The 24,380-nt window shown below is 34.7% G+C and overlaps 1 protein-coding gene across 1 annotated transcript in view; it reads left to right on the top strand.

The window, feature by feature from the left end:
* The window catches only part of Herc1 (HECT and RLD domain containing E3 ubiquitin protein ligase family member 1), a 140,416-nt gene that overhangs the window by 32,385 nt on the left and 83,651 nt on the right, over positions 1–24,380 (top strand). Inside the window, exons 14-24 of the mRNA XM_010641197.3 lie at positions 1,441–1,593; positions 1,721–1,853; positions 3,147–3,338; positions 6,380–6,601; positions 8,765–8,938; positions 11,765–11,879; positions 11,971–12,091; positions 13,509–13,680; positions 16,679–16,991; positions 17,448–17,568; positions 19,044–19,095. Coding sequence (XP_010639499.1) covers positions 1,441–1,593; positions 1,721–1,853; positions 3,147–3,338; positions 6,380–6,601; positions 8,765–8,938; positions 11,765–11,879; positions 11,971–12,091; positions 13,509–13,680; positions 16,679–16,991; positions 17,448–17,568; positions 19,044–19,095 — 1,768 coding nt within the window. The remainder of the gene's footprint in view (positions 1–1,440; positions 1,594–1,720; positions 1,854–3,146; positions 3,339–6,379; positions 6,602–8,764; positions 8,939–11,764; positions 11,880–11,970; positions 12,092–13,508; positions 13,681–16,678; positions 16,992–17,447; positions 17,569–19,043; positions 19,096–24,380) is intronic.

Raw genomic sequence — 24,380 nt, 5'->3', positions numbered from 1 at the left:
AGGTGTGCCGTTTTTTTTTTTTTTTTTTTTTTTTTTTTTTTTTTGTACTGGGGATCGAATTTGGAACCTTGTGCTTACAGGGCAGGCAGAGAGGCACCACTGAGCTAAAACCCCGGCCCTGCAAATTATTTCATTAATTTTTAAAAATTAATTTAACAGCCACAAAACCTTTATTTGGTGATACACATAGGTGAAGAGTTCTCAAAGTTTTGAATACTGAGTTCTACTAATGTGATAATTTGCTTTCTGTCTAAGCAGATATGTGCTTTAAAAATACACATTAGGAACCCTGCTATTGGGTATGTTCTATTTATTAGAAATATTTTTCTTGGTAATACATTATTTAACTTTCTATAATTAGAGGGAAAAAGTCATAGAGTTAATACTTTATTTTTTTAGTCTGACAGAATAAATGTATTATACATGTATCTCTTCCAAAGCTAGTGTACTTAGAAGTTTGTAATTTCTGCTCTCCATTGTTATAACTAAACAATCAAATAAAAAAGCTGTATAACACCTTCTCATTAATTTGTATAACAGGAAATATATAAAGGACAATTTTATCAGATTTATTCAAGACAAGAATTGACTGGTTCAGAGGACACCTGTGCCATAGCAATGCTCAGAATAGTCAGTAAATAAACACACTGCCTCAGTGTCAGAAGCGGTAGACTGTTAAGTGGTTAATAATTGTCCCAGCAATATCTTCTATAGCAGTTTCCCTCCCAGTTTAGTATTTGGTCCAGAATCACATATTGTATTTAGTTGTCATGTTTCTTTTAGTCCATTTATTTATTTAATAATTGGAAAAAATTTAATTTCTAAGAGTGATGTTCTTAAAAATCTATAAAATGTGAAAACAAACCTTTACACAAAAGATCTCAAAAAGAGTAGCATAAAAATGTTTGTATGTAGTCTTTGAGTAGTCACACTGTTTTTTATTTTCCTTTTTTTTTTTTTAGTGGTACTGGGGATTGAACTCAGAACCTTGAGCTTGCGAGTCAGGTGGCAGCACCACTGAACTAAATCAGTGGCCCTGTTTATTTTCTTGTTTTCTGTATTTTCAAAGTTTTTAGAGTGAAGCGTTACTTCTTAATGTTACTTCTTAAATAGAAAAGCAAATTGAAATTTTACATTTTAGTAGTTTATTACAAGGATTATAAACAAAGATTTGAAACATTGGTAATTGAGCCAGGTGTGTTGGCTTAATCCCAACACTTTAGGAGGCTGTGACAGGAAGATTGCAAGTTCAAGCCCAGCCTGGTTAACTTAGGGAGACCTTGTCACAAGGTAAAATATTAAAAAAGAGCTAAGGAAATAGTAGCTCAGTACAGAGGCCTGGGGTTCAATCCCCAGTAGTGGGGGAAAAATTGGTAACAGGAGTAGGAAAAATAGGACATTTTGAAACCTTTCAGATAAAATCTTTAACATGTCATTTAGGATCAAGCATTTGGAGAGCTAGAAAAGAATAGTGATAAATTTCTACTTGGAACATCATCATCAGAGAACAGTCAGCCTGCTCATCTTCATGAACTGCTGTGTTCACTACAGAAACAGCTGTTGGCGTTTTGCCATATTAATAACATTAGTGAGGTATGTGATTCTTTGCTTTTTATGATCATCTATCAGGGACCTTAAAACTCAGATATTTGGGTATACTATAATATTTTCGTACCTTGAGTCTTTTAGCACAGTAATTAAGGAACTTTTTTCTCCTCAGAACTCAAGCAGTGTGGCATTGCTTCATAAACATCTTCAGCTCTTACTGCCTCATGCCACAGATATTTATTCTCGTTCTGCAAATTTGCTCAAAGAGAGTCCTTGGAATGGCAGTGTTGGAGAAAAATTAAGAGGTTAGTTTGGTATTGAATTGCCATCTAATGAGTAGTTTAAGAGTAAGGATTGTTAACCTTCCTAAAGCCTTGAGGACTGCAGCCTCTTGAGTAGAAGAGGAATTGTTTTGAATCTCTTTTTTATTGAATATTTCTTTAATATTGGTTTAGGGATAATGCTAACCTGAAAAGATTCTAACTGACACAGTAAGACCTAATTTAAAGGCATTGGGTGGTGTAAAATCCAAAAGATCAATTTCAAATGGTATAAAGTGATATATCACCTACTGTTTCTTTATCTTTCTTTAGCTTTTTCCAGTGTTCCTTTTTCCTTCTTGAAAGCTTTCTTCCATGGATTTCTGTGTGGTCACAGTTGTGTTTTTTTTTCATCTCTCTGACTACTATTTTTCCATGAGCTGTGTTAGGCCTCTGTTCCTTTAATTGGGGATCCTCTGAATTGTTTTCTCCGTCTTTTTCTTCCTGAATGGTTTGATCTAATCTCAGTCTTTAACCACCCTGTGTGTTACTGACTTCAGTGTGAGAATTCCTTTCTTGAGCATTAGAGCCTTTGTATGTGGATATCTGTTCTTGGTTGTCCCATTAACAATTAAAATTCACCATGCCTGTCTCAGACAGTCTCATCTCTGAAGTTTCCCAGCCAAGGAGAGAAAGAAACAAGCCGAGGAACTGAAACTATTTATGATTAGACATCTCTATGTGGTTGTTCCACAAGCAACTAAAATTTAGCATTTTTACATTAAACTCATCTCCGAATATTCTTTCTAGCCCTAAATACATTGAAATGTTTAAACAAATTTGATTTAAAACCTATGCCTATACTAAAAACACTTCAATGTAATAATAATTTTAAAAATTAAATTTGGTTCAAAAAATTTTAAAAAGCTTTCCTAACTACAGTATTACCACCACGAGGGCAGAAATTTTTGGCTGCTTTGGTCATGGATGTATTACCTTCACATAGAACAGTGCTTGGTCTTGTGGGTATTCATTAAATACTTAAGTCAATTTTCCAATGAAGATAATTTATCACTGAGAAATTCATAATGTAGTTTAAAAGTTAAAACCCACTGAATCAATTGGCATGAAAGATATGTATGCTTTTCTATGGAGTGTCTCTTGGTGGCACTTTCTGAAAGTGAGTAAATATTAGTATGGCACCAGCTAGCAGGGAAGTGTTCAGAAAGAGTTGTTGGCTTAGTTTACTCTGTTACAAACTAAACTAGTTTTTCTTTGATTCTTTTTTAACAGTTTGTTTGAGATAGTTGTTCACATTGTACTTCTTGCCCTTTATAGATGTGATATACGTCTCAGCTGCAGGCAGTATGCTCTGCCAGATTGTTAACTCCCTGCTGTTACTCCCAGTGTCAGTGGCTCGTCCCCTGTTGAGTTACCTCCTCGATCTCTTGCCACCTCTTGATTGCCTTAATAGACTCCTGCCAGCTGCAGCTCTTTTAGAAGACCAAGAGTTACAGTGGCCTCTTCATGGTAAGTAAAGGTCATAAAAGAGTAAATAACACTTTTGAGAAGTCCCTCTTGAATGTCAGCCCAAATCATGTCTGTTACTGGGTGTTTTGTGTAATCAAAAGATAATCATCTTCGGAGAGTTTGTGGTATAAAGTAGGCAAGTGGCATGGGACTGTGAAGAAAGATGTTTGTGCAGGAGACTTAAAGTGTTCTGTATTTCACTGTTACTAAGGTTTTTTCTTTAAATTTTGACTGGTAAAATTGAGATACATCTTACAATGAGTAGGAAATGATAGGAAAGCATTATGTCATAATTTAGTCAGCATCATTTTTCCTTAGAGATACTTAAAATAATGATGCATTTAATCATAAATGCATTGTTAGATTCTATTTAAAAGTTTTATTTTTTTGTTCTTTTTTTAATCCCTGCCCTCCCTTCGTCCCCTCCTCCCCTCCCCATTTACAAACACTTTATTTCCATTTTTTCATTTTCTCACATTTTTTCTTTTCCCTTATTATCTTTCCCCTACAAAAGTTTTATTTCTTAAAGAATTATTTAGAAAAAGACAATATGACAGTAGAGAGGACTACAATATTAGGGAAGGGAAAGGGGAGTGGAGTAGGGAGGGTAGAGGAGGAAGAAAAGGTAGTAGAGCGGGTAGAACAAAGCCTTTTTTATATATATATGGAGATGTTACAATAAACCCATAAATATGTGCTAATTAATTCTAAAATATTTTATATTTCAAATCGGCTTGACAAAGTATTTGGTGTTTTGTTAGATATGTAGGTAAAAGATGGATATTGAGAAGCTTTCAGTGTTTTTCTTTTTAGGTGCTTTATAGGAAATAGACATGGCAGTCTAATTTACCATTGATTTATAAAATGTTGGCGAGTCTAGTTTAAAATACTGTGTCACAAAAGATACTTTGTTTGTCCATATGAGCCTGTCTATCCCTTGACTATTATTGAAGGAACTTGCTTCATAACTGAAATCTTAAAAACCTTTCAAGTTAGACCTCTTGTTTCATTACAAAGAACCCTGAGGCAAAGCTTGAAAAGATCTAATTTTCAGTCTTGGCTGTACTAGTTACTTGTGGTATAATCTTGAGAAAGTCGTGTATCACCACTTATAGCATTGCTTTCTTCTGGAAAACCTTGAGGTTGGACAGAATGACCTTGAGGGCCTGTCTGTAACTTTGTGTGGTTCTATGACCCCTGGATATTAGGTAGAGTCAAAGTGTCAAGTTTATAAGATAGTGATTAGGATTTGTATGGAGCTGCTCTGAGTTTATTGTTACTTTTCTAAAACATCTTAAACCTCTAAAGAGTCACTCTTTTTGTGTCATGATAGGTGTCATTTTACTTTAAATTTTTGTTACTTGTGTTTATAACTGATATTTTTATACTATATTACTTTTTATTGCTACCCTTGACTCGTGTTTGCTACCAAAAGTATACTCACCTTGAAGCATGAATTTGGAATCATCCTTTTTTGTTGTTGTTGTCTGAAATAATTTGTGCAATGTCATTTCTTGACATTCGAGAGAAATTTATCTGTAAAACTTTCCAGTCTGGAAGATATTTTTATAGATACCATGGCAGTTATTTGACTTTAATGGTTACTGTTTGTTTTCAAATCCATTTTTAAAACTGATTTTTCCAGAAAAAGTCATTTTGTTAGTTTTCAAATTTATTGACATAAAATTGTTCGCATTAACTTATGGTTTAAAAAATCTCTAATCTATGATTATATCTACTCTTTTTTTAAAAATGTATGCAGTTTTTCTTTACTGACTATTAGAGGCTTACCCATTTTATTAGTATTTTCTGATTTGTAATTTTTTTTTTTTTTGAGACAGGTTTTTACTATGTAGTTGAGACTGATCTGGAATTCACTATGTAGCCCAGGCTGGTCTCGAACTCACAGCATTCCTCCTGCCTCAGCCTCCCGAGTGCTGGGCTTACAGGCGTGTGCCACCATGCCTGGCTGTAATTTTTTCATATCTATTTATTTTACTGTTACCTGTTCTTATCACTATGACTGTCATTTTTTTTGTTGTTGTTGTTACTGGGGATTGAACTCAGGTCCTTGTGCTTGCAAGGCAGACAGTGGCACCACTGAGCTAAATCCCTGGCCCTCTATGACTATCATTTTTAAAAGTGGAGAACCTTTAAAAATAAATGTATAGTAAGAGAGCATGTGTCTAGACCTTGGTACTGTACAAGACAATTCTGATTTCAAGACTTAAAAGAATTAATACTGTCACTTAATGGTTAAACTCTTGTGTTGATTTTGGAAGAAAGATCTCAGAGATTCACTAAAGAGCATAAAATTTGATATGGATAATAGGAAAATAAGCATTTGGGATAATTTTCTCCTATATTAACTATGGCTAGTAAAAATTTTTTCCATGTTCCATTTGATGAAGACTCATTTACTGGTAAATGAGGGACATTGAACCTGGTTGCAAGTGTTAAAATTGTTGCTGTGCTTTGTAGCTGTTCTATAAAAATGTGAAGCATTATTCATTCATCCCCCTGTAAAGGTGATACCTACCATGGTAGCTCACGTGTGCTAGAAGTGGGCATGCTGCTGAGCCCAGTCAAGGAAAACATTAGTATAAGGGTTAAGGATATAAAATATGGATAGTCTGATTTTAACAGACATAGGATGTCTGTGAGAATATATTTAGGCCAAATGAACTTATCTAATTTATCCTGAATCAGACTCCTTATTCTTCCTGAAGAGTATTTCAATGTTTATCTTAAAATTAGTAATTTTACAAAGGAAAATTTTATTTAATAGTACTTCTCTGCCACCTGCACTTGCAAGGGCCCAAGTTTAATCCCCAGTACCAAAAAAAAAAAAAAAAGCAACAATACTTCTGTGTTTCAATTAGCTGGATATACCAGCCAATATATAAAGTATTATATGTTTCCATTGTAAAATTAGTTTACTTCAATAATTTATTGCAATGCAATAGATTAGAGCGATGAGAAAACTTTGGCTGTTAAAAGCACCAGACAAAGACACAATCATTGATGATTTTTGTCTTCAGGAGGGCCGGAAGTAATTGATCCTGCTGGTGTTCCATTACCTCAGCCAGCTCAGTCTTGGGTATGGCTTGTGGACTTGGAAAGAACAATTGCTCTCCTCATCGGGCGGTGCCTTGGAGGCATGCTTCAGGGCTCCCCAGTTTCTCCAGAGGAACAGGACACTGCATATTGGATGAAAACACCACTTTTCAGTGATGGAGTTGAAATGGACACTCCTCAGTTAGGTAATATGCTTTTCTGCAACATTTAAAATACACTCTTATTTGTACCTCTGTTGGCAATTTTTCATATTCTGAGTTTGCTGAAGAAGAAAATGATAGAGGATTGCAATATTAGCAGTTACAGGGAAGAGCACAGATGAAACAGTTAAATTCTGCATAATGATGTAGTGAAAGAGGCCCCTGAATGAGGAAAATGTAGGTCTGATCTCTTTTGTGTTTTATTACTCATTTTGAGCAACTCATCTAACTCATGAAAACAGGGAAATGCTTGATTAAGTTGTGTTCTGAAAATTTGTGGTTATAAAACTGCTTCACACAAAGTAAAGCACTGTTCATCTTATGACTTACCAGTGCCCCTGAGTGGTAATCTTTTTTTCTACCTGTTTGTAGTGTCTTTAAAATTTGTTTTTCCTGTCTCACCTTGCATTTCCCTACTTTGCTGGCCAGCTACTTCTCAGACCAAATGTGAGAACTTATCCAGTTCCCCAGCAGATGACCATACTTCATTTATTTAGGAATAGTCCTTTAATCTTTCTGGTCCTCTAATTTTGATTCTGAAATGAGGAGTCTGAATAGACAGTGTATATGGTCTTATTAGTCTAAAATTTCATTATTTCTCTAATAAGACAAGGAGACTCAGAGAGTGTCCACAAAAGAAAGTAAGAGCAAGAACAACAGGGAGGGGGAGAGAAGGGAAAAGGGAGAGAAAAGAGTAGAAGAGAGAGATAGAGAGGAGGAGAAAAAGGAAACTAATGGCTGTGCATGGTGACACACACCTGTAATCCTAGCATTTGGGAGGGAGGCTGAGGCAGGAGGTTCGCTTGGGCTACATAGTGAGTTCCAGGTCAGTCTCAACTACATAGTGAGACCCTGTCTCAAAAAAACCAGAAAAAAAAAAAAAGAAGAAAGAAAGAAACCAAGACAAAGTGAGAGAAAGAATGTCCTTTGGGTTTTCGAAGTATGGAGAATAGGAGGGAGGAAACAAGTTGAAGACTTTCTTTTTGCAAATAAGAGTATCCATTCATTTTTTTTTCTTTCTGGTTCCGGGGATCAAACTTGGGACCTTGTGCTTGCAAGGCAGGCAGTGGAACCACTGAGCTAAATCCCTGGCCTCATTCATCATTCATCATTTCTTTTATAAACCAGAAAGTGATTTTGGTTATGGTTGATGGAGTGCTAGACTGGTATTTCTGTTACATGAAAGAAAGTAATATCATGGTGGTTTTTTTTATTTGTTTTTTGTTTTTTTTTTTTTGGTACTGGTGATCAAACTTGGGTCCTTGCCCTTGCAAGGCAGGCGGCGGAACCAGTGAGCCAAATCGCCGGCAACATGGTGTTTTAAAAAGATATTTCATATGCTAAAAATATGCCCTCTGATTTTACCCCTTTGTCATCCCCAAATGATCTCCCAAGGAAAAATGTATGTCTACCTTCCCTATATTCCTGCTATATTTACTTTATTCAGTTTACTAAGTATGAACTCTTGTTTTTGACATAATTTTTCAGTTTTTAAATTATAAAATCACAAACCCATTAAAATGTATCTTTGGCTTAAAAACTTGTGTAAAGAAACATGGTACTGTCTTGTGAAATTGTAAGTATATAATAATTCAATTATATTCTGGGTTAATATGAATTTTGATAGAGCATCTTGTTTTTTAAAATGTAAAGTGAATTTTGAATGTCAAATACCTCTTTGAAAAGTTAAGAGCTACTTGTACAAGTGTTACCATCAGTTGAGAAATTGTTCTTGGAATCTTCCATCATTCTTGGACCATTCTTAACTGATGATTTTTCTTTAAGTCTCTAAAAAGAAAAATCCTGCCTAACCTCTTTCTCATGGCCCCATAGTTCTCAAAGAGGTTATCATTTCATTTTGAACCTGACAGTTTTTTGTTGTGCAAGACTGTGCTGCACATGGAGGACATTTTTCATCCCTGACCTCTAAGTGCCAAATGCCAGAGCTTCCCCCTTAGTGTCACATCCTTCTATTGGGACTGAGAAAGGTGAATCTGTGTCTAACTGAAAAGCCTTAAAGAGCTCTACCTTGGTACTGCAAAGGGTCTGAATATATAATTCCATGTGCATTAAATAAACATAGCAAGATTTTATTTGAAGCACAAATTTATGAGGTTTGAAATCATTAACATGAATATATTTTTTTAGATAAATGTATGAGTTGCCTGTTAGAAGTAGCTCTTTCAGGAAATGAAGAACAGAAGCCTTTTGATTACAAATTACGGCCTGAAATTGCTGTCTATGTAGACTTGGCTTTGGGTTGTTCTAAAGAGCCTGCTCGAAGCCTTTGGATCAGCATGCAGGATTATGCGGTTAGTAAAGGTAAGATAAAGTGCATAAAAATAGGAAATTCGTCTTTGACTCATAATGCAAATACACACATGGCATGTATAAACAGAAAATCACAGAAATCATATTTTTATAAGAAAAGGCATATTACAAACAGCACTTTATAAATGTCTCTTTAAAACAAATCCCTCCTGAATTTGAAACAAAGCAAAGGGTGTTACTGTGGTTTGCTCTTTAACTGTTAGCCTCCTTGAAAGGAAGTCCTGTGTGATTGTCAGCCATGGCAGTTCTCAGAGTAGTAAGTAGGCCCATAGAACAGATGATTTCTTAAGAACCTGGTATGGATAGGTTAATACTGTCATCCTAAGACTCTTTGTGGCTATAAGGTTTGTTTTTTTTGTCAGGCATATTTATATTGTCAAATTTTTACCCTTAAAGGAGGTAAGTCTGAACTTAAACTTTTTGACCTATGGAAAATCAGGATATAACTTTTTATCTGTGGAGATAGGTGTCTTTAGGAAAAAATAAAATTAAGTTGGAGTTAATATTTGTAAATAATTTTTTTTCCAGGATTGAGCACAGTTCCTTCACACTGAGGTACATCCCTAGCCGTTTTTTGTTTTTCATTTTGAGACAGGCTCTTGCTAAGTTGCTGTTAAGTCGCTAAGGCTGAGCTGAAAGTTGTGATCCTCCTACCTTAGCCTCCTGGAGTTCTGAGACTACAAGTGCGAGCCATCATGCCCACCTTGGTTTGTTTTCAAGTAGCACAGGCATTTAGTTAATCTGTCATGTGAACAGAGTCTAACAGTCAATCTGGGGCAGAGTGGACTGTAAATCCTCTACCACCATTTGAAATCTACTAAGTACTCTATTTTAGCAGTACCATACTTGTGTGCAAACATGGAATAAAGAGTAAGAAGAAAAAGCACCTGACTAGTCCTCAGTGTCTAATGCTGTGATTTGGGTTTTAAGTGACATGTACTCATTTCTGTCCACGTTTCTTACCCATTTAAATGTACTTGTACTCAATCTACTTCCATGGCTTCGATGATGAGATATACATTGAATAGTTTACTGAGAGTTTATTTTAACAAGACTAACATGTAGGGCCTGGTGGTGGTGCATTATTATTATGCCATAACTCTGGGGGGCTGAGGCAGGATTGAAAGTTTAAACCCAGCTCTGGCAATTTAGCAAGACCCTGTCTCAAAATAAAAAATGTAAAAAAGGGGCTGAAAATGTATGAAGGGTATGAGTTCCATCTGCATTATAAGAAAAAAAAAAAGAAAAAGATGTCTAACAGTATCATAACATACCTGATTCTTTGTGTGTATTTGTTGCTCTTTATTAGTACACGTTTGCAAAACAATGAACATGCTCACGGGGAGTTGACATATGTGTACACTGCATCTTCTTCTTACTTCCCCTTCCCCTTCTCTCCCCTTTCTTCTCTTCCTCTACCTCTAGGTCCTCTTCCCGTCTGCAAAAGGTCTACTTCTCTTTTCTATCGTCTTTTATTTTGCTCTTTAAATCATATTTGAGTTACTCATTTAAGAAATTATGTGATTTCTAACCTTCTGCAGGTACCTGATTCTATCTCCTTTCCTAAAAACTGTTTTTCTGTGGTATTTTTAGGCCAACTACATTTTAAATACATTTAGATTCAACTTTGACTTCTCTCGTATTCTCGTTTCATATCTGATCCATCTAGAAATTCTGTTAGCACCTTCAAAATTCATATGGACTCTGGCCACTTTTCATATATCTACTGCCCTCACCCTAATTTGAGCCACTGTCAGTCACTTCAATTACTACAGTAATGACTGCTGCTGTTGTCCCTGTAAATGGTTTTCTACTCCGCAGTCAGAACCTTTTTTTTTTCTTCTCTGCACTACATTCACATCCGTTTTTTATTTATTTGCTTTAAGACAGGATCTCACTAAGTTGTCAAATTGCCCGGGCGAGGTTGATTTGTGACCCTTCTGCTTCAACTTCCTAGAATTGGGATTCCAGGCATGTACCACCACACATGGCTATTTTTATTTTATCTTATTTTTTTTAGACAAAGTCTTACTATGTAGTACAGATTGGCCTTGAACTCACTATGTAGCCCATAATGGCCTCAAACCTGTGATTCTACTGCCTGTCTCCTGAATGCTGTGATTACAGGAATGTACCACCATGCTCAGCTAGTCAGAGAACTTTTCAAAACACTAGTCATATCATGTCATATCTCTGTTCAAAGCCATGTAATGCTGTTTCTCCTTTTCTTATACGTAAGGCCTGGAGGATTTGCACTGGCCTGCAAGTCTAGTGTCATCTGGTTTCTAACCAGCTCTCTGGTGTCTTCTCCTACTGTTCTTGTGCATGTATACTTTGCTCCAGCCCAGCCAGGCTAACCTTCTAGAGCCCTCTAGCTAGGTTCTCTGCACTAGCTGTCCTAAAGTCCTATTTTCACATGGCTTTTTTCATATGATTTAAATTTCTGCTCAAATGTCTTATTATGATCGCTCTATATAACATAGTAATTACATACAGTCACATATGGCAAAATTTCCCTGTTCTTTTTATGCTGCTTTATTTTTGTCCATAGTACTTACCTATCATATCAGTGTTTTCATTTATTTTATCACTCATGACACACCTTCTCAATCCTTGCTAAGAATCTGAATTCCATGAGATCAGAAACTTGGTTTTGTTTACTGCTATATCCCCAGCACCTGGAATAGTATGTGAATTTGTTAAGTCCTGTTTAGAAAAATGATGAAATTCAGGTGTTGGATGACTAAAACTATTAAAATACCTCTGAGCTGTTTTCTGAGCCATTTTTAAATGTCAATGCATCATTTTTATTTTCAGATTGGGACAGTGCAACTTTAAGTAATGAGTCGCTCTTGGACACTGTGTCTAGATTTGTTCTTGCAGCACTTCTGAAACACACAAATTTACTTAGTCAAGCATGTGGAGAAAGCCGGCAAGTAACTTAAAACTATCCTCAGACAAATATTTGCTCTCATGATGTTAGAAATTAGGTAACTTTTCTATTTTGGTTCTTTTTTTTTTAGATACCAACCTGGTAAAAGCTTATCAGAAGTGTACCGTTGTGTATACAAAGTTCGAAGCCGTTTACTTGCTTGCAAGAACCTTGAACTTATTCAAACCAGGTCATCACCACGAGACAAATGGGTAAAGTTGGAAATCAGTTTAATTTCTGTGTTTTTCTGCCTGTTGTGAGACATAGCCTCATATTGGTTTATGTGAGAAAAAAAAAGTGCCTTGATAAAAGTGAAAGATTTGGAATTTATTTAACTTCACTTTTATCAAGTGTGATAGAGCTACTAAGAAAGTTTGTGGAGCCTTAGCCTGTACGAATAATAATATAAAATTTTTACCAGTCATAGGTATGCTGGTCAGGATACATTTGAATTAGCCTGCTTAACTTGGGGTGCCAGAAATTATGAAGGACATTAACAGATATTTAAGATTGGGGAAAAGTCCAAAAATAATTTTAAATAAGAACTGGACTATAAAAAAAAATGTTTAGCCTGGAGAAGTGAAAATGAAGGAAGGAGGTTGCATATGAAAACAGCCCCTATTATTAGAGTGTCCACCGCTGAAAGAAAAGTTTGAAACCATTTATTGAGGTAGTCCAGAAGTATTTCTTTTAACAAAAGTAAGATGATTTATAAAATGCCTTGTATTCTTGGTAACATGATACTATAATTGTAAATAGAAGCCTGGGTACATGGTCTTCTCATGTGCTTACTTTGAAACTTGACATCAGATGCTTTGTACTTCATTATTTAGTTCTTAGATTAAACAAACCAAGGTATCTGTACATTTATGTTAGAACATACTTTTGGCATATACTAACTTAATGTTTTTGTGACTCTGAGAATGACTTTGTGTGCCATTTTGTTGAGGCTTATATTTGAAATTCACATTATGGGGATAAATGATATACATATATGAGTCTGACTGCTTAGAATCCCCATCTTTGTGAAATTCCTAAGTTATTTACTGGTCATGGGATCAGAAGATATAAAATTTTCATTTTTGCTTTGTACTGTAATTTGCAAGAGAAGTTATATGTTTTATGGTATTTGATTTTCTGAGTATGTACTTGTGACTGCAGGGTAGTGTGATGATGGAAGTAAAACTAACAAAGTTAAAGAAAAACTATTTAAAATTTAGAATTTATAAACCATCCACAGAGTAAAAACTATACCTTGACAGAAAGAACAAAATCAAAATTGTGTTCTTTAATTACCTTTTCTGCTTGGTGTTGTATTTACCATAATTTATTTTTAAGTTGCTGCTCTGTAGTTTGTAGCTGAATAGCAGTATAAATGTAAATCAGTTTATTGTATGACATTGTAATAAAAATACCAGAGAGGATGTATATATCCATGTATATATATATTTTGTGTGCATAGTTTCTCATCTGTTAAGATTAATCCCTTATATCTTTTGTGTTTTTGTTTTAAAATCTGTGTGCTATTATTGATACTAGCACTATTTTTATGATGAAGTTGGAGCTTTAAGAAATTTTTAAAAGCTCTTGAAAAATATATTCAGTTTAGTTTCTGATAATTTCGTTAAGATCTCAAACAACCAAGATTCTGCAGATGTTGATCCTCAGGAACATTCATTTACCCGGACCATTGATGAAGAAGCTGAGATGGAAGAACAGGCTGAGAGAGACCGGGAAGAGGGGCATCCAGAGCCAGAGGATGAGGAGGAAGAACGGGAACATGAAGTGATGACAGCTGGCAGTGAGTACATTCTTTTTACTTTAGAGATAAACATCATGCCCTTCTTTTTATAGGAAAGCTGACTTGAGAGAGAAAGGCAGAGTTGCTCTATAGTTTTTCTGAGATGACCCTATACTCTACTGGTGATCTGAATTTACATGAGCTAACATTTCAAAAAGGTACTCACAACTGTGCTAGTGCCATTCCAGCGCTATAGGGTTGCGTGTCCAGGGCTGAAAAGCTGCGGAAGCAGACACGAAGTGTCTGAGCCTCATGATGAAATGACACACATGAGTCATTGAACAAGGTCATGCAAAATACAACTATGCTTATTAAGAGAGTCAAATTGTTTTCCATGTGTAGAACTTTTAGAATTATTTTCAGTAGGGAGAAGGAATGTGTATGAGAATACCATTGTGTGGATGGCTAAACTTTATACTTTTATATTCCAAGGCTACAGATAGTTTTTAAAGGTAATTATTTATATTTTGAAAGAGAAGAAAGGTCAAAGTTTTTCAAATATTTATTAGTATCTTTTGAGTGATTTCACCATTTCAATTTAGAGAATGTATTCAGTCTATAGCCTAAAAATTATGGTCAGCTATACATTTGGTGTTGAGATCATCTGTATGTCAGCCACCTTGACCCTTACTTTCTTACCAATTTACTTGTGTTCACATACTTCTAAAAAAATTCTGAGCGGTCCATATAAGATTAAACACTACTTAAAAAGGAAATGATAAGGTTCAAAAGCAGAAAACTAGTTTAGAGATGAGAAGGAAGAGTGATTGTAGTTTTAAAAACTAGGCTGAAGAAATTTTTACAGCTGGGCCGGAGGTTTAGCTCTGTGGTATCACTCCTGCCTTGTAAGCTCAAGGTCCTGAGTTAGATCCCGGTACTGCAAAGAAAAAAAAAGTTTTTTGCAGCTGAATTTAAACTTAATTCTGAAATCCCTCAATGCAAAGGCTAAAGAGGAAAACACGGTAACTAAGTAAAACCCTAAGAAAGCATAATAGTCACTCAAGGAATAATACATTTTAAACTATGATTTTTAAACACCCCTTGTAGGCACTGGGTCAAGTATTTCACACAGATTAGTTTTTAATTGTAACAACAGTTTTACAAATTTCTAGTATTACTCCATTCTAGAGGTACATAAACTAAGACCTAAGGAGTCGAAATTCTCACCTAGGGCCACAGTAGCAGAATTAGAACCAAGTCTGTTAAAAAACTCCAGTGACTATTTTGTTAACTTTCACTGATTTTTGCCTCTGGATTTTAAGAGGACCTGTTGCTTTGATTTTTATACAAGTAAGGGACTTTTAGTTGGGTGTGGCGGCATACACCTATAATCCCAGCACTTGGTAGGGTGAGGCAGGAGGATTGCTGTGAGTTAGAGACCAGCCTGGCCTACATAGTGAGTTCCAGGTCTGTCTCAACTACATAGTGAGGCCCTGTCTCAAAAAACAAAAACAAAACAAAATAAACAAAAGAAGTAAGGGACTTTTAATAGAATGATTAAAATAGTTATACTTTTATAAATACATAAATTTTTAAAGTTTTTGCTTCCATATTATCAGGTGAATCTAGTATTTTTCTGCTGACTTTCCACTATCTTCACTCCAAATTTGAGCAAAAAAATTTCTTTAGCTTTTGTGAAATATACACCATTGTATCAAGATCTTTTTACCTACTCTAGTATTTTATACTTGTAAATTAGGGAAGTGCTAGCATCAGGTAGACATTCCTAGTCTTGCCGATGTATCATAACCAGATATGGGTTTAGTGCCTTTGCATTTATTTGGTATCTTTAAGGTAGATCAAGGTGTATATGTTAGCAATTATATGGACTTTGGAAGGAGAAAGGGAGCTTTTCATTATATAAAGTGGTACTTAAATTTTGTCTGTTTCCTTTGTAACCTTACATTTTTCATACCAAGACCAGGAACATTTCAGAAAGTTATTTTTATCTAACCTAGTGCTTCATAAGCTTTAGTGGACTTTAAAATCATTCAGAAGGCTTGTTAAAACAGATTTCTAGGCTCTTTTCCCATATCTTCTGTTTCAGAAGGAATGGGGTGGGCCCAATAATTTGTATTCCTGCAAGTGCCCAGATGCTGTTGCTACTGCTGCTGATCTGGGAGCATACTTTGAAGACTATTGATCTAACTCATTAATAAGATTTCGAAATTGTACAGAAAAGAGGGAGATCCCCCCTCCTACTCCTTAGTTCTTATGTAGGCTTTCTGGTTAGATTTAGGAATCACTTGAGTATAAGATCTGATTAACTGGAGAAAAGTATTTAAGTTTTATTAATTTTATATACACATGGGAATCTTCGTAAGAGAATAAAGTTCAAAGAAATGACCAAAAGATGATGCTTGTGTACTTTTTAGACAAAGAACAACTTTGTGAAGGATGACGGGACAAATGGATATCTTGACTAGGGGATAAATTCTAGGGATGGTACTAAGAAATATATTCGGTATGGGGGAAGGACTATTGAATCCTTCTTAGTGAAAGCTAGTGAAAGGTAAATTTTGCTTCTAAGAATTTGCTTATTCAGATTCATTGCAACCCCAATTACCAGTTCCTGATAATCAAAGCTATTTTCTGGCCTTGGTGTATAATGGACATCCCTACCAAAAAATCTGTGATTTTCTGTGTGTAAGGAAAGACAGGCTAAATGTCATCTTCTGAAGTTACAGTTCCTCAAGTGACTTCAGCTTGAAATAATTAATATACCAATTTCACATATTTTAAGATAGTATATCCTTAAGTCCTTCAGGATAGAATTAGCCAGATCTAAATTCTGTAAAGATGTGTGACTATTACCTATTGTAATTTTTATGAAGTATAATATTTTAATATATTTTGATATGACTAAGTTACTATTTTGTATTTAATGTGTGAAAAATAATTTTCGTCTTTCAGTAGCGTTTTGACTATTTTTATTGTTATTTTCTTTGCTCTTCTCTCCCCATGTGTTAAGACCTTGTTTTTGTGTTGCATGTTACAGAAATCTTTCAGTGTTTCCTCTCAGCCCGTGAAGTAGCTCGTAGCCGTGATCGAGATAGAATGAACAGTGGGGCAGGGTCTGGGGCTCGAGTTGATGATCCACCTCCTCAGTCTCAGCAAGAGCGAAGGGTCAGCGCAGACCTACCCGAGGGTCAGGATGTGTACACGGCTGCCTGCAACTCTGTGATCCACCGTTGTGCCCTGTTAATATTAGGAGTGAGTCCTGTGATTGATGAACTTCAGAAGCGGAGGGAAGAAGGACAGTTGCAGCAGCCTTCAACAAGTGCCTCTGAAGGGGGTGGACTTATGACCAGGTGGGACTGACTAGAAACTTGAAAACCTTACTCACTTCCCTTTGTTCCTCTATACTTTGAAGTGGTTTGTTCTCAAAATTACCTTGTTCTTCTGAAATTAACAAAGGCAGGAAGAGGAAATACACATGGAGTAGGATGAATTTGCAGTAACAGTGGTACTGGTTCAGCGTGGAATATACATCTCTGATTAAATGAGGAGGCACAGTTTTTCATACTTGTGAACAATATCATTTGAAAACACGAAATTATTTGCATCTCTTATTCAGTGGCATGCAAATTATTTTGATTTAATTGAAAACGGGTTTGTGCTTTGATTAAATAAGGATTTTCTTTCAACAGATATAATTATTTCTCACTGTATGTGTGTATTATTTTTATGCTCCTATTTCCATTCAATTTTATATTCACTAACAGTCCAAAACCAAAAACATCCTTTTCTCTGTGCATGTGAGACAGGAGTGAAAGCCTTACTGCAGAGAGCCGGCTAGTCCATGCAAGTCCAAATTATAGACTGATCAAATCGAGGAGTGAATCTGACTTATCTCAGCCTGAATCAGATGAAGAGGGTTACACACTGGTAGGTATACCCAGATTTAATGAAGAAGGGTTTTTGTTTTCAAGGTGTGGATGTACAAGGCTCTGGTTATAGTAACTTTTGTCCCTCTTGTCTCAAAGGATTTTCTTTAGTGTATAAACAGAAATACTTGATAAAAAGGTAAATTAGGTGAATGAATTAGGGTCTAAACAAAAGCTGAGAAAGGAAAACAAAGCCCTGGGTAAGACTTGTACATCCCATGAAGGTGTTGTGGTGTTCTGCTAGAAGTGGGGCCTACTGCAAAAGTGTAGTGTTGTATGCCCCATAACATCTAAAATATAAAAACAACCCAGTTGTTTAAAAGAAACAAATATTTCTAATTTTGAGTCATGAGATTAATTTCTTATGTGAGTAAAACTAGTATGTGGTAAAAAATATTTGTTTTCTTTTTCTTTCTTTTTTGGTGCCTTTGAACCCAGGGCCTTACCTATGCTAGCTAGGCAAGCACTATACCACTGAACTGTATCCCCAGCCAAAATAAAAAAATTTTTTTTAATGACACAGTGATTTCTTCAGGTGCTGTTAATTGAGCTGTTTGGTGTATTCTTCATAAAATGAGAATATACTTATTTCTGTTTATGTATGTGGGAGCAGGGGGCTAATAAGGCAGAATATCTCCACGTGGTTGTATGTTTCTATACGTGTGAAGATTTTCTACAGTGACATTTCCCAAATGCATTTATTTTGTCATTTCTGCAGTCATACCATTTTGATAGCAGCTTTTATGAGTATGAGCAAGAATATAGTTAAAATTGCTAAGAACATATTGTCAAATTTATAAACTTAAGCCATGCATTTGTTATATGTGATTGGGTATATATAAGGGCAGAATGAATAGGTTTTTTTACCTTCCACTACCAGATACATACAGAAATATGCTTGTGTTCTTGAAAGGCTTCACTGTTTTATTAATTGGTATGTGTGCATGTCACTAATTTGAAATTTCTCTTATTTTTAACAAGTTTAAAAAACTTTAAAAATATTACCATATGCTTAGGATTATGTTTTTTTATGTTAGTGTGGATTCATCTTGTTATCTTCTCTAAACAACTAGCAAAGGATACCGCAAGTTTTGAAAAGAAAAGAAAGTAAAGATAAGAGGAAAGAGTAGTAGGTTTGGCAAATGGAACTTTGCTGCAAGGGCCTTAGGCATCAATTATACTGTAAAGAGGAAAGATAGTTTCCAAAAAAGAAGAGGTAACAGCAAAAGAAACAGTTTTGCAACTTCACTGTGATAACTAATATGCACGTTGACATTTTTGCTTGAGTTAGCATCTCAGAAATTATGTGCTTACACTTACAGCTGTTTTCAGTGGGTATTTAGAGACTTTTTGTTGTTAGGTTAACTTGATTGGTGAATAAGTATGGATTGTTTTCATTGTATAAATTATTCTAATACTTTATTAAGTCTTAGTACTTTTCATGACTAAATTTTATTTACTTTTTACTTTGAATAGAGTGGCAGACGAAATGTTGATTTGGATTTGGCATCATCTCATAAAAAGAGAGGTAAGTATTAAGAAAATATTAAATATCTGGTTAAATTAGACAGCTGTCTTTACCTGATAGATTGAAATTTACCTGATTGTCATTGAAATACAGTTACCAAAATAGTTTAGAATTATTTATCAGGAGTATTCAAAGCAAGACCATTTTCTTTAAAAAAAAATGTGTGTGGGTGTGTGTATAATCTGGGAATATTAAGGAGTTAGTAATCATTGTTTCTCATTTTTCAAATTTTTTTGTAAAAACGCACTTTTTAAAACCTCTGTGACCGGGCTGGGGATATAGCGCAGTGGTTCTGCGGCCTGTCTCCCAAGCCGTGAGGTCCCGAGTCCAATCCCCGGTACCAAAAAAAAAAAAACCTCTGTGAAATTGCAGAAACAGTGTATTCCAGTGTTAGGGGCTTATACATGATTTTCCATGTTTTCACTCACTGATGAAATTGCTATAGTTTAGAGAGTATTACAGGGAATACTTCTCTTTGATCACTCACCTTCAATACATGCATTTTCAAAGTTTCTAGTATTTTTCCCTTTTGATCTCTAGTATAAAGCATCTAATAGATGAACTGATGATTTAAAAAAAAATTCCTTGAGGAACAATTTTATTGTATTATCAAGAGTTGTTCAGGGCCGGGGATTTAGCTCAGTGGTTCCACTGCCTGCCTCACAAGTGCAAGGGACCTGAGTTTGATCACCGGTACCCACCCCCAAAAAGTCATTTGTTAGAAGCTCTGTCGTAATAAAGGATGTAGTTACATCACACATGTAAATAGAAAAGAATAATAAGTAATATAAACCCATAGAAAACTCTTGTAAGTATTCTCTATTAACTAGTGCTTTTATTTAAAACCATTTATACTGTGGTTGTAAAAATGTGAAATGCCTGTGCCTGCCTCACAATTGCAAGGTCCTGAGTTTGATCCCTGGTCCTGATTAAAAAGAAATGTGAAATGTTAACTATTGCCAGTAGTAGCCATTTTCTAAAGTGTTGGGAAGAAACAAGTTCCATATTAAATCTATTATATTTCATAATAAAACCCTTCCTTGATAACATCCTTGGGAAAGTGTTAGAGATTATAATGTGTCCAAGCTGCCTGATTTCTTAAAAAACTTACAGAGGTATTTGTGATCAAAGAAACTAAATGATGTCAATATAATGTACAATATGATATTATTTTATAATTCTTTGAAAATTGACAATTCACTTAGGAATTATATTAAATTTTGAAACATACTTACTTTCCTAATTTTGTTTAGCTCAGGTGAATATTGTGTGAAAAGTTCCCTGTCATATTAATGAATGCATATTGTTCCAATTTTAGTATATGTGCTGCCGAAGCGAGCACAATGAATGCGTATCACTTAACTCTAGAGAGCAAATGCTGCAGACTTAGTACATTTTGCTCTATTGCCCATGCTGGCCTCAAACTCATGGCCTCAAAGTGATTCTCCTACTTCAGCTTCCCGAGTAGCTAGGACCACAGGAGCCTGACCTAACTACATGTATGTGCTGACAGTACTCTAGCCTGCTTCCTACAGTACTGGCTTTCTTAGACCAAGAGCTTACACAAACTGTGAAAAGTAGCTCAATGAGAGGAGAAAAAACAAGCAATCACTGTTCAATAGCATGAATTTTTGTTGCTGGGGTAGGGCACATATTTCTTCTGCTTACCATCACAGAGTGAATATGAAATTTATATTTATTAAAGACTTAGAAGCTACTTTCTACATGCCAGGCATAATTCTAAGCACCTTATAAATATGAATTCATTTAATTATCATAAGAGCCTATCAAGTTTTTGACAAAACTTGGCACAATATATTAGTATTTTAGTTCTTTTACAAATATTTAAAAGATTTGTTATACAGGATAAACTTACATTTTCAGAGAAAGACTACACTGTTTTGTAGATGCTTGATTTAAGTTTACATTTTTGTTTTTGACACTGGGGATCGAACTGAGGACCTTGCGCTTGTGGGGCAGACACAGTGCCAATGATCTAAATCCCCACCCCTAGTTTTCATATTTAAATGGAAGCTGTTACAGTGGAAAGTGATGGAATATCAAAGCAACAATTTATGAAGCTGCGTCAGGAATTTTACTAGTTAAATCTTCCTAGTTAAAATACAATTTGACCTTCCCTCTCAGTTGTTAAACATGGTATTAGGGTTTTGTTTTAAAAATAATACTAGAAATATTTATAAACCTGTGTTTCATGGTATAACATGTATGGGTAAAATGCTATTTTATCTGTTCATTTCAAATTAAATTATATAAAGAAGGGCAAATGTAAATGTTGTCTCCTGTATCAAATTTCTTCTTTTGTCTTCTGATTTTTGTGTGGTAGTGTATTTACTTCTTTTTGGCCAGTTGAGCCCCAGAAAAAAGAAGAGCTTCAAGCAAGTACATGATGGCATGTTTAATTTTTTTCCCCTTTTAGCTTGCCTACATATTTTATGATTTGTAAAGTATGTATTGCAGCTCTGCCATGTTCATTTTGAAAATTCCATTTAAGAATCAAAGTTGTAAGGACAAGTAAACAGTCTCAAAAATTTCTTGTTGGACTTCATATTTTCTTCATGTAGTAAGTGACTCTGAATTAATATTAAGTAAAAATTGGGCTTAATCTCAATTACTATGTAGAAACTTTTGGTATGCTTTTCAGAAATGTTTACTGTACTCAGATAAAACAAGACAAAGACAGTAGATTGTTATGATTTCTTCAAAGATTAAAACTTCTCCCATTCTCATACTTTAAGCATTTTATTTCAAAGTATTTTTGATGTCAGACTAAATATTTTGGTGAAAATTATTTTCTTTATCCTAATGCTTTCATATGGTATCTTTCCTCATCTTTCTTACTCTTTACTCATACAAAGTTTTGTTTGAGTCATGCACCTCATAAATTTCATCCTTTAAATTGAGGGCGAGCAAACTATAGCACTAGTAGGCCACCCTAGCCTCCTACCTGTTTCTGTAAATCAGAAATTCAACCATACTCATTTGTTTATATACTGTTGTGACTTCTTTTACACTACAATGGAGTTGAACAGTTGTGACAGAGATCTTGTGAGCCAAAAAAGCTTAAAATACTTACTATCTGACCCTTTAAGGAAAAGTTTGCTGCCTCTGCTTTAAATTGTAGAGAGGATTTAGTTAGCACAGGGTCTAGCTGTTTCATAGGATGTTTTGCTGTATATGAAGGTAGTTCATTGTTGGTTGATTAAACCTTTTTGTGGCCAAGTAGTTGAAATTTCAATGGATCAGTGATTTGTGAGTTGATTGATAACAGGATATATGGAACTACCCCCAGTAGAATTAAGAAATTAATGTGAATTTGGCAGGTCAGTTTATTTGAGCCTCTGTTTCTTCACTTGAGGAAATTGGACTAGGTGATCTTTAAGTTCTCCTCCGTGGTTCTAATATTAGTTCACTGCACAGTTTTTGGTTTTGAAATATAGCTTATAAGCATTAGAAAACAAGGCACCTCTTATTCTGAAATTTTGATCTTGAATAAAATAAGCTCAATGCCAACACTGTCATTGTAAATTAAGGCTAAATATAGCTTCTGAATTTGAGGTGCTTAAGGAGATAAAAAATGAATATTTCTTTATCATTAGCCTCTGCTTTATTTTAAAAACATTTTAATACATTGTGTATCTATGACATTATTGTTTCAATTTTTATTGTTTTCTATATTATGAAAAACTTCAGTTATTTGTGTGATTTGGTTTTATTTTTCATTTTAGTAAAACTAAAAACATTTTTAATCTTAATAATTCTTGCTAAAACATGGAAGGCAGTTAAACCTTTTATTTTTTGCCAGTCTAAATTATTTTTGTTGGTATGTATGTAATACCAAATAGTATATAATGTTCATAATGTTAGCTACATCATATGAATTTTTGTAGCTGATTTTGAAATCCAAAAATTTAACTGATAATTAATAATAAATGTGATAATAAATAAGATTATAATTCAGTATTGTGTTCAGATGTTTTCTCTGTGGACATTAGTGTTTGATTATTTTTCCAAACTTTTCTATTAATGTTACAAATAATGATTTTTGTCATACATATTTTGTTGGGTACCTTAAAAAGGCATTTCTGATAAATTTAGTATATTCATGTGATGCTGTATTATGCAGCAGTCAAACAAATGAACCATGGTTACATATAGTTACTTGGATGAGTGTTAGCAATATTATATTGAATGAAAAGAGTATGTCCAAAGAGATTATACAAACTGGAACTCTTTTAGAATACTCGAAATAACTAAAACATCATTCATCTTTATATATATAAAACAAAATTCATCAGCAATGAAAGCAGGAGAATAATAAACCTAGGCTTCAGGATAATAAAACCTTAGAGGAGATAAGAAGAGAAGTGTTGGAGTAGAAACAAATAACTAAGTTATTGTCAGTTTTCTACCTATTGCATTCGCAAGTATCATAAATAAATACATAAATACAAAAGTGGACCATGCATGGACCACTGATGATAATATATCATGAACCAAGGAGTATAATTAATCAAATTCATATACCTGAGGTCATTTAAATTGAAAGCAAACTTGTACAAAAATTAGACATGTGTGTTTATATGTTTATTCAAAACTTATCTTGGCATATGACTTGGACAGTTGTTCTTATACTCAAACATGACAACATTTTGATGTTTAATGCAAATATTTTAGCTTAGCAAATACCCACTGGTAAAGCTACTATTATATTTATGGTACCATTTGGTAATTTCGTAAACAGTAAATCTCATATGTTCTTGCTTGTGAAACTGCTTCCTTTATATAGGAGTCTCATAACCTGCTACACACACACACACACACACACACACACACACATCAGTAAGTATTCGTAATATTTTTTTTTTTAATTGAGTTTATTGGTACATTTAGGGATACAGTACAGTTACATTCATTGTTGGGATCATGTACCTTTACATGGCAAGTCTTGATTCTCATTTTTTTCCCCTTACCTCTGCCCTCCCTTCACCCCCTCCTCCCCTCCCCATCTACAAACACTTTATTTTCATCTTTTCATTCTCTCACATTTTTTTCTTTTCCCTTTTTGTTCTTCCCCTACGTATCACACCTTCCCTACACCTTTAGCTCCTTTCCTCCCATTTCTAAATGTCAGTAATCTTATTAGAATCTTATGCATTGTTGCAGAATATTCACACCAGGGAAACTATTTGGTATTTACACATGTGGGACTTATTTATTTCACTTAGGAGTATATCTTCAATATGTATCCATTTTCCTATGAATGA

The sequence above is a fragment of the Fukomys damarensis genome, unplaced genomic scaffold (genome assembly GCF_012274545.1).
Source record: "Fukomys damarensis isolate Sample0158 unplaced genomic scaffold, DMR_v1.0_HiC HiC_scaffold_25, whole genome shotgun sequence".
In the NCBI taxonomy this organism is placed as follows: Eukaryota; Metazoa; Chordata; class Mammalia; order Rodentia; family Bathyergidae; genus Fukomys; species Fukomys damarensis.
This window is presented reverse-complemented; position numbering and strand designations above follow the sequence as displayed.